Consider the following 12,047-nt stretch of genomic DNA (forward strand, 5'->3'; position numbering starts at 1 on the left):
GGGGTCCGAGCCGGCGCTGAGCGGGGCCGCAGGGCAGCATGGAGGAGCCCGCGCCGCGGCACCTGTCGCTGCCCTCCAGGCTGCTGGAGCTGTGCGCGCTGCTGGGGGCCTCCCGGGACAGTCTCCGCGGCGCGGAGCAGGTAAGGCCGCCGCCGACGGGAGGCCCTGGGCCCGGGGAAACTGAGGCAGGGCCGCCCGCCGGCGCGGCGCCCGAGCAGCTGCGCCTCTTGGGGCTGGGGCCTCTCATCCAGTGGAGCCCGCCGGGTCGGGGGTTGGCGGGGTCGGGGAGCCGGGCGGCCTGACAGCGGTGTCCCCACTGCTGCTCCGCCGGGTGCCCAGTGCCCGAGAGAGGGGCTCTCAGGCCTCTCCCCTGTCCCCCGGCACCCCTGCCAGGCCCCACAGCCCGTGCGCCGCTCCAGGTGCTCACAGCCCCTGCCAGCTGGGACCCAGGTCCCTCTCCCCGCGGTGACCGTGCGCGCGGAGGTCAGGGCGGGTCCAGTCGCCCCACGCCTGCGGGTGCCGAGGACAGTAACGGGAATGGGGACTGGCGAGGGCCTGCGGGGTGGGGACGCCGCCTGCCGCCTTCGGGGGAGCAGTGTTGGGAGCCGGGTTGGGAGGCGGCAGGACGCGCTGGGACCAGCGGGTGAGTGACGTAGTGATGAAAAGCGCTCACCTGGGCCGAGCGTTTTTCTAAGTCCTTTGGCCTCTGAGGCCTCCTGTTTGTGCACGATGCCCCCAGCTTGGGCCAGGTGCTGGAGACCGGGGGGCGAGCAAACGAGGGGGCAGATGGAAGCTCCTGAATTACAGTCGTGAGGACCAAATCTTTGCCGATTTGCCCTTTAAATGATTCCATTCACCACAGAAAATCGGGGTGTTGTACCAGGTGCTGGAGCTAAGAGCGAGCCGAGATTGTAAGTGTCAGCTTTAAGGGCAGCTTTACATTTGCGTTTGGTCCTTCGCAGCTACGCAGGCTGTTTGTCTCACTTTTCCTCCTTTTCTTCATTTCTGCGCTTTAGCCATTAAAGTGACAAGCCCACGTGCTTTCCCGGAAAAGCAGCAGCAGTTCTTGGAAATTCTCACTCTCCTGGTTTTGTCCCGTGTTCTCACGGTTCCCTAATTCAGGAGCCTCTTGGCCACTCCTTGACTTCACCTGTGGCCCGGGAAGCCATGTCCGCGTCCTTTTCTCTAGTCGGTGAGTCATGCCCAGTGTGTTCAGAGTCTCCCTCCATAACCCTGGAGTCTCTTCCCAGATGGCAGCATTGAAGAGGGAGAAGGCATCTGAGTATTGAGATGCTGCCTGGCTATCCAGGGAAAGAAGCTGCAGGGCTGAATGTCCTGGCCAAGAAAAGTGAAATGTTACTAGAATTAACTGAATGAGTGTCTGGTTAATGACACAGAGCACAGCCGATTGGGCCTTCAGGGAACAGCATTGCTTTGTATGGGAACGGTTTCTGCTTTGCCCCTTTCCTGCTGCCAGCTCCCCGCTGATCTCAGTGTGCCCTTTTGAATCCAAATCCTCTGTCCCCTCCTTGGTTGACCTCAGTCTTCTCCCTGCCTCTATTTGCCAAAAGGCACTGCCTCCTTTTTTTTTTTTTTAGAATAGGAAATGACCTCGTTTCACTTACTGGCTTTTCAGAAGTTTGCTGTCTTTGCTGCTTGGGTGATTACAACATGTGGATTAGTGACTTCTCTGTGAGACATGTCTTTGAGAGCAGGCTGAATGAACTGGAATATTTACAGTGGCTCGTTCCTGGGCTAAAACAGGCCCAGATGCTTCCTGAGGTCAGATGAGCTGGCAGTTTGCTGATCTGCATTTTAACTTTGGTCGTCTTTATTCTCTCCTCTGGTGTGTTCGGGGTTTGGCAAAGGACAAGGAGTTTTGGAGAGAAAAAGGAGTAGGAAAAAAAAGTGTTACCAGATGGATAGATACGTCCCGGACATGTTCCCCCTTTCAAGGTCAACATTAATGTTATAATTAACCAGACGATTTTATTTATTTTGTTTTATTTTTTATAACCTTTCTAAGTGAATTTATAAGACTTTTAAAATTACTTTTTAATTATACTTTTAAAAAATCACGATTCTCCTGTGGTTCAGGCACTTGGCGGCATAGGGAGACAGAAGGTCAAAGGGATGAGAAATGTCTGACTTAAAGTGAAGACAGCATAGTGTCCTAGCTTTTTGTTTTATTTCTTGGATGGGGATAGTGTTTATTTTGTTGAGAAAGAATCCCGGAATACAGTTTTTTATGAATTGAATCGTGTCCCCCAAGAAGATATAGTGAAATCCTAACCCTGGTACTTGTGAACATGACCTTGTTTGGAAATAGGGTCTTTGAAGACATGATCGGTTGAAGTCCATGTGAGGCCATGCTGGAGTAGGGTGGGTCCTAATCCTATATAAAAACCAAACCAAACCCGTTGCCGGCGAGTTGATTCCAACTCATAGCGACCGTATAGGTCAGAGTAGAACTGCCCCATAGGGTTTCCAAGGAGCGCCTGGATCGAACTGCTCACCTTTTGGTTAGCAGCCGAGCCCTTAACCACTATGCCACCAGGGTTTCCTGTCATATATAAGTGATGTCCTTGTAGAGAGGAGAAGAAACCGAGAGGGACAGAGGGAAGGCAGCTGTGGGAAGATGCATCTCTAAGTCAAGGAACGCCTGGGCCGCCAGCAGCTGGAAGAGACGAGGAAAGATGTTTCCTTAGGACTGAGAGAACATGGCCCTGCCGACACTCTGAATCCAGGGTTCTGGCTTCCGGACCTACGAGACAGTACATTTTTGTGGCTCAAAGCCACCCACTTGGTGGTACTTTGAACAGCGACCCTAGGACATGAATACACGGTTCACTCCCCATGTGAGTTACTGAGTTACTTACATCTCCCTCCATTCCTTGGCTGTCGGGAGTCCCCGTTGTTGGTTGTTGGGGCAGCATTTCATTCTGTTGTACATAAGTTCACCATGAGTTGGAGCTGACTCGGCAGCTAACAAGAAGGACCAAGGGCTCAGCCATGGGAGTCACAGCCTGTAAGAGGGGGATGAGAAGACAGGACTGCAGAGGACTGGAGAGGGAGCAGTCAGGACAAGGCTAAAGAGCAGAAGGCAAGCTGGGCTCAGAAGCCCAGGGAAGTTTCAGGAAAAGGGACTGAGCAGCCATCTGGCATGTTGCATGGCGCTAACTCATTAGCTCCTCAGGCTGGGATTTGCATCGAGAGATGATTGCATAGAGTAGTGACGCAGTTCTCAGTCTCTGTGTGTCTCAGTCACCTAGTGCTGCTGTAACAGAAATACCATGAGTGGGTGGCTTTAACAAACAGAAATTTATTCTCTCATAGTCTGGTAGGCTAGAAGTCCGAATTCAGGGCACCAGCTCCAGGGGAAAGCTTTCTCTGTCGGCTCTGGGAGAAGGTCCTTGTCATCAATCTTCCCCTGGGTCTAGGAGCTTCTCAGCGCAGGGGCCTTGGGCCCAAAGGACACACTCCATTCCCAGCACTTCTTTCTTGTGATGTGAGGTCTCTCTCCTTTTATCTCTTGTGAGATAAAAGGCAATGCAGGCCATACCCCAGGCCATACCCCTTACATCATTAGATCAGGGCTGTGACCTGAGTAGGGGTGTTGCATCCCACCCTAATTCTCTTTAACATAGCCCAATCTTGCCTCATTAACCGCAGGCAGAGATTAGAATTTATAAGACATAGGAAAATTACATCAGATCACAAAATGGAGGACAACCACACAGTACTGGGAATCATGGCCTAGCCAAGTTGACACATATTTTTGGGGAACACAATTTAATCCATGACATGGTAAGATACACATTTCATAAAATTTGCCATTTTAAACATTTCTGAGCGTACAATTCAGTGGCATTAAGTACATTCACAATGCTATATAATCACTGCTCTCTAGTTCCAGATCTTTTTTATCATCCCAGACAGAAACTCCATACCCATTAAATGATAACTCCCTACTGGCTGGCACAGACGGTTACTCCCTGGGCTACTAATGGAAAGGTCGGCAGCTCACACCCACCTGAGACACCTAAGAAGACAGGCCTGGCAATGCGCTTCCGGAAGGTCACAGCCTTGAAAACCCCGTGGAGCAGTTCTACTCCGCACACGTGGGGTCGCTGTGACTCAGAGTCAACTGGACAGCAATTAACAGTAACACCCCCTTCCCCAGCCCCTGATAACCTCCAGTCTCCTTTCTGTCTCTGTGGATCTGCCTATTCTGAGTACCTGCTATTAGTGAAATCCCATATCTTTTAGATGGAGAGAATCCTGCTTTGGGGTTTTCTATTTTTAGCCAGCTTAGCACCTGCACCAACGCCTTCTGTCAGACTGCATTCCGTAGCCCTTCCTCGAGAGACCTGGAGTCAGCCTGGCAGCAACTCTCGTCTAGCACTAACTGTAGAGCAGCAGCTCGTTAGGCACTGGAGTTAGAAAAGAGATCGAGCTTGTCTTCTTTACGTTATTTGGGGAGAACAAAAAGATAAAAGGTGAAAAAAACCAAAAAACTTGTACAAAGTTGAAGTGCAAAAGAGTCCAGGCTAAGTGGGCCTCTTCGGACACCAAAGGTGCCATGCGGTCAACCGAGAAAGGTTGACTGGGAATGGATGGGGGTCACGGACCAGCAGGAGTCCCGGGGAGTGCAAACGGTTAAGAGCTAAACTACTAACCTAAAGGTTGGTGGTTTGAACCCACCCAGAGGTGCCTTGGAAGTAAGTCCTGGTGATCTGCTTCTGAAAGGTCACAGCCATTGAAGATACTATGGAGCAGTTCTACTCTGCACACATGGGATCGCCATGAATGGGAGTTGACTTGATGGCATCTGGTTTTGCTTTGGTTTAATGGGCCAGCTGGCTGGAGGAAATGATGTTGGTTGATGTTTTTGTATAGGGTGTGACAGTATGTCACCCTTCAGCTCTACCCTCCACCCACCCTGTGAGAGAGCAAGCCACAAGAGTGCTTTGGGGGCTTCCTGGGAGCTGGACGGGCTGGGCCCTTGACCTACGGCACCAACACTTGGGAAGGGAAGCTCAGAGGGATCAAGTAACTTGCTGCCCATCGTTTGAGACAGAGTGGGATTTGAACTCGGGTCTCTTGCGCACAGCACCCATGCTCTGAACCACTGTGCTTTGTGCCTCGGGGTGTGAGTTGTCCCAGTCTGTGTTATACAGCTGGGGAGACAGGCTCTGAGAGGTTACGTGACTCACGTGGACTTGGTGCCTGAGAAGCTCCCAAAGCAACCTTCTGAGGTGGTCTGTAGTAACACAGTCCCCCACACTGGGGGCTCATATGAGCAGAAGTGTACCATCTCCCAGTTCTGGGGGCTGGGAGTCTGAGACCAGGGTGTCAGCCATGTTGGTTCCTTCTGGGGCTCTGAGGGAGACGCGTCTCCACCCCGGCCTCTCTCTTAGCTTCTGGCAGCTCCAGGCGTTCCTTGACTGGCAGCTGCAGTGTCTCACGGCGTCCTTCCTCTGTCTCCCTGTCTCCGTGTCCCTTCTCCACCTTTGTAGAATGCCACTCAGGTGGAAGGAGGACCTCATGTTACTGATAACATCTTCAAAGGCCCTGTTTCCAAACAGGGTCACATTGACAGATACTGGGGTTGGAACTTCTATGTATTTTCTGGGGGATGCAATGCACCCCATAGCATGGTCCTTATGGGCATGGCAGGAGGAGCCATGCACGGCCGGCGCCCTGGGAGGGAATACAGACCGGCTGGTGTTTGCGGGCGTGGAGGGCGATAAAGGAAACGGACGTGCAGTGTGACACCGCTGCATGGACTGATGTCTGCCTTCGTTAGGTTGCCCAGAAGAAAGGAGTCAGAAATCCTTCTGTCGACCCAGAGGTCCTGTCGGTTTTCGTGCCTCCGTTTGTCAGTAAGGATGAGAGTCGAGCAGCCACTGCTGACTGCACTGCTCCATGTAAGTCCAGACGACGCTCGTTCAGGAAGAAGAGGGAGAAACCCAGACCGGAGCACTGGAAGGGCGTCGCAGGGGACCCTGAGGATGTTAGCATCCCCAATGACGTGGACCTGCTGGCCCTGCCCCAGCTCTGCTTCCCAGGTACCGTTACTCGGTGGACCGTATGGGTGGGGGCCTGTGTTTGCTATCCACCCAGAACAACCTGTTTCTAGAGACAAACACGTGGAAGAAAGTGGGACTGAGGGCTGAGCCGATGACCCCTTGGGGCCCCTTACGATGTATCATGGGATTTATTTGTTTTTTTTTTTAATCTTGCAATTTCAAAGCTAAAAGGAAGTTTAAATTCATTACTGGAGTCCTCATTGTAAGGGAAACCGGGTCCTAGGGGGAGCCCTGGTGGCGTGGTGGTTAAAGAGCTCGGCTGCTAACCAAAAGGTCAGCAGTTCAAATCCACTAGCCACTCCTTGGAAACCCTAAGAGGCAGTTCTCTGTCCTCCTCTAGGGTCACTATGAGTCGGGACTGACTTGATAGCAACAGGTTGTTTTTTTTTTAAGTTTTTTTGGGGGCAGTCTTAGGAGAGAGGTTGCAGGGACCCCCAGGTAGCAGACTGTGTGTAAAATAAAGTCTTAAAGAGGCTTGGCTGCTGTTAGCTGCCACGAGTTGGCCCCTGACTCATGGTGACCCCGGGCACAACACAACAAAACGCGGGTCCTGCACCACCCCATGACGAGTTGTGGACTGGACTGCTGCGAGGCATAGGGTTTTGTTTGTTTTTTTGTTTGTGTTTTTGTTAGAGTTTGCTCAATAAAGGATGGTGGTATTTATTAGGGTGATTAGGAGGCCACCGGGTTTTCACTGGTTGATTCTGGGAAATAGATCACCAGGCCTTTCTTCCCCAGTCCTTCTTAGTCTGGAAGCTCCAAGAAACCTGGTTAGCATCACAGCAACATACAAGCCTCCACTGACAGACGGAGGCTTGGCAAATGTGTTTAAAATATGTCGAGTTACCTGGTCTGACAGAGACTGGAGAAACCCTGAGAGTATGGCTCTGGACACCCTTGTAGCTCAGCACTGAAGTCATTCCTGAGGTTCACCCTTCAGCCAAAGATTAGACAGACCCATAAAACAAAACAAGACTAAATGGGCACATCAGCCCAGGGGCAAGAATGAGAAGGCAAGAGGGGACAGGAAAGCTGGTCATGGGGAACCCAAGGTTGAGAAAGGGAGAGTGTTGACATGTCGTGGGGTTGGCAACTAATGTCACAAAACAAAATGGATATTGATTGTTTAACGAGAAACTAATTTGCTCTGTAAACCTTCATCTAACGTACAATAAAAAAATATATTAAAAAAAGAAAATGTCTAGTTATATCTAGTGGTTCTGTCCCCAGAGTTTGCTCTGGCCTGGGGTGCCCATTTCCCACCTCCTCCGACCTTCCATTCCATGGGGATGGGAAGCATGGCCCATGTTCGTTCTGCACGCAGGCCAGCTCCAGTTAACAGCGAGCTTGGCGTTTCAGGCTGCATTTCCCCCAGTCCTGAAAATGTTACAATGGCTGATGTAGAAAACTCGGACTAAGGACTTGACAGAGGTGCCTGTCTCGGTGCTGGCCCTGGTCACCGTGATTATAAATTGGGGATAGGTGTGGAGTCACCTGAACCACCCTCTTTCCCTGCTCTGCACAAGAAAGCCAGCCCTCACCACCAGCTGACCCGGGAGAGTTCATCTCCTCATCTGAAGTATCCCTGCTGTCCACGTGTTCATCCACCAAATCCTTCAGGGTGAGGGGCTCCAGAGAAGTTGCTTCACGGGAGCACGGTCGGAAGAACCGGCGCATCCTGGGCGTCAAAGTCCCGAGTTGGAGATGCACTTGTTTTGTGCATTGAGGGAAGGTGGCTCATAGATAGCTGGGGCCTGACGGCGGGTGCTGGGGGCCCTAACGAGATGTCATCTTTCTTCTCTTCTGTCTCCAGGAGGCGTGTGTGTGGCCTCGGAGCCAGAGGAGGACCGTGTCCACTTTCTGGTCCTGACGGACGTCTGTGGAAACAGGACGTACGGTGTGGTCGCCCAGTACTACCGACCACTGCACGTAAGTGCTCGCCCGCTTCCCCTTGAGATCGGGGCCAGGTTTTTATAGTGGTGAAGTACACGTACCATAAAATCCATCATTTCACTAATTTCCAGGTGTACACTTTAGGGCCGTTGATTGCGTTCACAGTGCTGTGCAGCCATCACCACTACCTAGAGAAGGAGACCCATGTCTGTTCCCAGTCACTGCCCACTCCTTCCTGCCCCCAGCCCCGTCACCCACCAGCCTGCTTTCTGTCTCTCTGGACTTGCCCATTCTGGGCATTTCATAGAAATGGAATCGTACGACGTGTGGGGCTCCATGTCTGCCGTCCCTCACCCAGTGTCCTGTTTCCAGGCTCTGCCGTGTCCCGGCGTGTGTCAGACTGAGCGCCGCTCCGTCGGTCGACTGACCACGTGTTCGTCCGTTCATCGCTGATGGACACTTGGGTTGTTCCCACTTTGGGCTCTTGGGAAGAGTGCTTGGTTTTAGGTCTTAAGTGCACGTGGGAGTGTTTTCGGGGTGAGGCCTCAGTGTGAATCAGCCGGCCTTGAGCTTGTGGGGAGACGATGTCCCTGAGGGCACAGAGTGATCAGTTAGAAGACTCCACCCGATTTGCAGAGGCAAAGGGCAGGCCTTGAGGGTGTGTCACCAGGGGAGGTTAGTGAGGTCTGTGCCGTCCGGGGGAGGTTAGTGAGGTCTGTGCCCTAGCCAAGGAAGAGGAGCCACAGAATGTTTTCTCCACTCTGCCCTCTAGGAATGAAGAGACTTTTTGTTTTGGTAGAATTATGCTTGTGTGTATTACTTTAAGTGTTGGGAGGTGTTAGGGATTGAATTTTGTCCTCCCAAAATATGTTATAAATCCTAACTCCTATACATGTGGATAAGGAGCCCTGGTGGTGCAACAGTTAAGTGCACGGCTGCTAACCGAAAGGTTGGCAGTTTGAACTCACCCAGTGGCTTTGCGGGAGAAAGACCTGGCGATCTGCTCCCAGATTACAGCCTAGAAAACTCTCTGAGACAGTTCTGCTCTGTCAAGTGGGGCCACTATGCCCCGAGGGCACCTAAGAGACAACACCAGAATGCTTGTGGATATAGTCCCGTCCAGGACTAGGATTCTTTGTTACGCTAATGAGGCTGTATCAGTGTGGAGTGTGTCTTTTTTCTCTGTCTCTTTTTTAAATTGTACTTCAGGTGAAGGTTTACAGAACAAATAGTTTCTCATTAAACGGTCAGCACAAGGTTTACCAAGGAGTGGCTGGTGGATTTGAACTGCTGACCTTTTGGTTAGCAGGTGAATGCTTAACCACTGTACCACCAAGTCCCCCCCGGTGCGTCTTAAACCTGTCACCTTTGAGATATAAAAGGAGCAGTTTCGGTACAGACGCAAGAAGCATGAATGAGAGAAAGATAGATGCCACTTGGAGATGGTCGAGGAACACCGAGAAGAAGCTGAGACAAGGATTCTCCCCGCAGAGCCGACAGACAGAGCTTCCCTGAGAGCCGGAGCCCTGCACTGGGACTTCTAGCCTCCTCAACTGTGAGAACGTTAGTCTCTGCTTGTTGAGGCCACCCTCTTGTGGTATTTCTTTTATAGAAGCACGAGACATCTAAGACGGGAGGCGTAGATATCATCAGATGGATTCTGCCTCTGTGTGCTCAGGCACCAAAAAACCAAACCCTTTGCCATCGAGTCGATTCCAACTCATGGCGACCCTATAGGACAGAGTAGAACTGCCCTGTAGGGTTTCCAGGGAGTGGCTGGTGGGTTCAAACTGCCGACCTTTCAGTTAGCAGCCGACCTCTTACCAATGAGCAGCACAGACAGGCTCAAACGTCCGCGATGAGCAGGCAAGAGAAAAGCCTGCTGCTTTGTACGTAAATGCAGGACTTCCTGTGTCTGGGGTAGGTTGTCTTCCAAGGTGTGCTGAGAGTACAGCGCAGAGGGCAGGCGTCACCGCTGTGCATGCAAGGGGTTATAATCGTCCTTCCGTGATGGGGGCTAAGACAGTGTGGAGGGCGTGGTAACGGTGTTGATTGTAGGAGCCGAGTTCCTGCCCCACCTCTATTCAGTGCTTCCGGACATGCGGGCCTCAAATGATGGATTGCTTAGAAAAGCCTTTGGGAGTTTGTGAGATAGATGTTGTAGGATGAAATGCGCACATTTTTATTATCATTATTGAACTTTTTTTAAAGTAACATCCCCCTATTTTGCATTGTGTACAGCAGACATGACTGTTCCCACGAAGCATGCCTGTCCAGTGTGCGTGGTCCCCTCTCCAGTCCTTCCAACTGCTGCTTAGTTTTGGGGTGCTCCCCAGCCCTCACAGCACCTACTCCCCACCTCCTCTGCCTTGTGTCCTGGTGATGCCACATCTGCCCCAGGCTCTGGTCTGTCTTCCTACTAGACTCTCCGGCTTGGGGGTAGGAACGGTGTGGTATTCTTGCTCCTTCCAGAGTGCCAGGAATTGTAGCAGTAACAAAAATAACAGCAGCAACACCTAACATGTCTGAGCAGCTAAGCTCCAGGCAGGCTCCCAAGTGCTGTGCATAGAAGTTCACTGAATCCTTACAGCAGAGGAGGTGGGTGCTGTGAACGTCACCCCATTCTACAGATGGGCAGCCTATGGCACAGAGAGAGTAAGCAACTTGCCCAAGGTCACACAGCGACCAGGATTCGAACTTGAGCAGACAGAATCTAGAGCAGTGGATGAACATCTCCAACTATCAACTGTGGAACTTTGATGTGTCAGTTCTTCCAGTCGAGCTCCTGGCCATTTCCTGGGCTTGTCCCTTTCCTGGATGTCTTATAACCAAAAAAAAACCCAAACCTGTTGCCATCAAGTTGATTCTAACTCATAGTGTCCCTATAGGACAGAGCAGAACTGCCCCATAGGGTTTCCAAGGCTGTGATCTTTATGGGAGCAGACTGCCACATCTTTCTCCCATGGAGTAGCTGGTGGGCTCTCACTGCCGACCTTTTGGTTAGCAGCCGAGCGATTAATAAGTATCTCAAATTCAACAAGTTCCAAACCGAAGCCATTACCATGCCCTTCTTCCCCCGAAAATATAGCCCACCCCTAGGGCCCAGACTGTAGGCCCCAAATACTGTGCGTCTTGTGAGTTGTGCGGTGAGCTGTGCCTTCTCGAACCCCTCTGCTGTACTGTTACCCCTGCTCTGCTCACAGCCAAGGCCCCCGGCTCCCCTAGGTCTGTGATGCCTGCCTGGCTGCAGGCACGTGACAGCTGCTTCCCCTGTGGGCCACTGCTTTTCTTTCTTTCTTTTTTTTTTAAATATTTTATGCATTTTTATTGAAGGTTTACACAGTTTATGTTCTCAGTCAACAATTTCTACACAAGTTGTTCAGTGACATTGGTTACATTCTTCACAATGCGTGAACGTTCTCATTATTTCTCTTCTGGTTGTTATGCTTTCTTTAGTCTCGTCTGCCCGCTTACATTGTTATCTTTGTTTGCAAGTCATTGTTGACCATTTGGTCTCACATAGGTGATTTTTTTAAAGGAGCACAGTGCTTACGGGTGATGTTCATTAGTTTTTGAAATCATTTGTTATTTACGTATAAGGTGATCTCAGGGCTTAGTTTCAGTTCAAGGTTGCTTTTCTGTTTTTCAGATAATTTTATTTATTTTTTGCTTTTGAGAATATACACAGCAGAACATAAACCACTTGCTGTACAGTGAATTACTTACTATGGCCCTTCTAGCCTTTGTGACTTTTCACCAAATGACTGAGTGAAGATTGTGCAAATGAGGTGCTTGCGGCCCACGAAGGGGATTGGATGGCTTGCTAATAATGTAAATAAGGTGCATGGCACCCTTGTGGGGGTGGGACCATGTAAATAAGGTGTATGGAACCATACAAGGGGATTGGTCAGTTTTTCCATCCTGCTAGGCTTAAAATGAGCCATCCCAGAGGCGGGAAGGGAGGATCTCAACACCACCAGGAAAGAAGAGCCGGGAGTGGAGTGTGTCTTTGGACCCAGGATCCCTGCACTGAGAAGCTCTTGGAATCAGGAGACCGAGAGA

The 12,047-nt window shown here is 51.1% G+C and overlaps 1 protein-coding gene across 1 annotated transcript in view; it reads left to right on the plus strand.

Annotated features, from left to right (window-relative positions):
* The first annotated feature begins 6 nt into the window (after positions 1–6).
* Positions 7–12,047, plus strand: part of DENND3 (DENN domain containing 3) — an 89,351-nt gene continuing 77,310 nt past the window's right edge. Inside the window, exons 1-3 of the mRNA XM_023741612.1 lie at positions 7–140; positions 5,810–6,071; positions 7,906–8,021. Of these exons, the coding sequence (XP_023597380.1) occupies positions 39–140; positions 5,810–6,071; positions 7,906–8,021 (480 nt within the window). The 5' untranslated portion in view covers positions 7–38. The remainder of the gene's footprint in view (positions 141–5,809; positions 6,072–7,905; positions 8,022–12,047) is intronic.

The sequence above is a fragment of the Trichechus manatus genome, unplaced genomic scaffold, assembly GCF_000243295.1.
Source record: "Trichechus manatus latirostris isolate Lorelei unplaced genomic scaffold, TriManLat1.0 scaffold00185, whole genome shotgun sequence".
Taxonomy (NCBI): domain Eukaryota; kingdom Metazoa; phylum Chordata; class Mammalia; order Sirenia; family Trichechidae; genus Trichechus; species Trichechus manatus.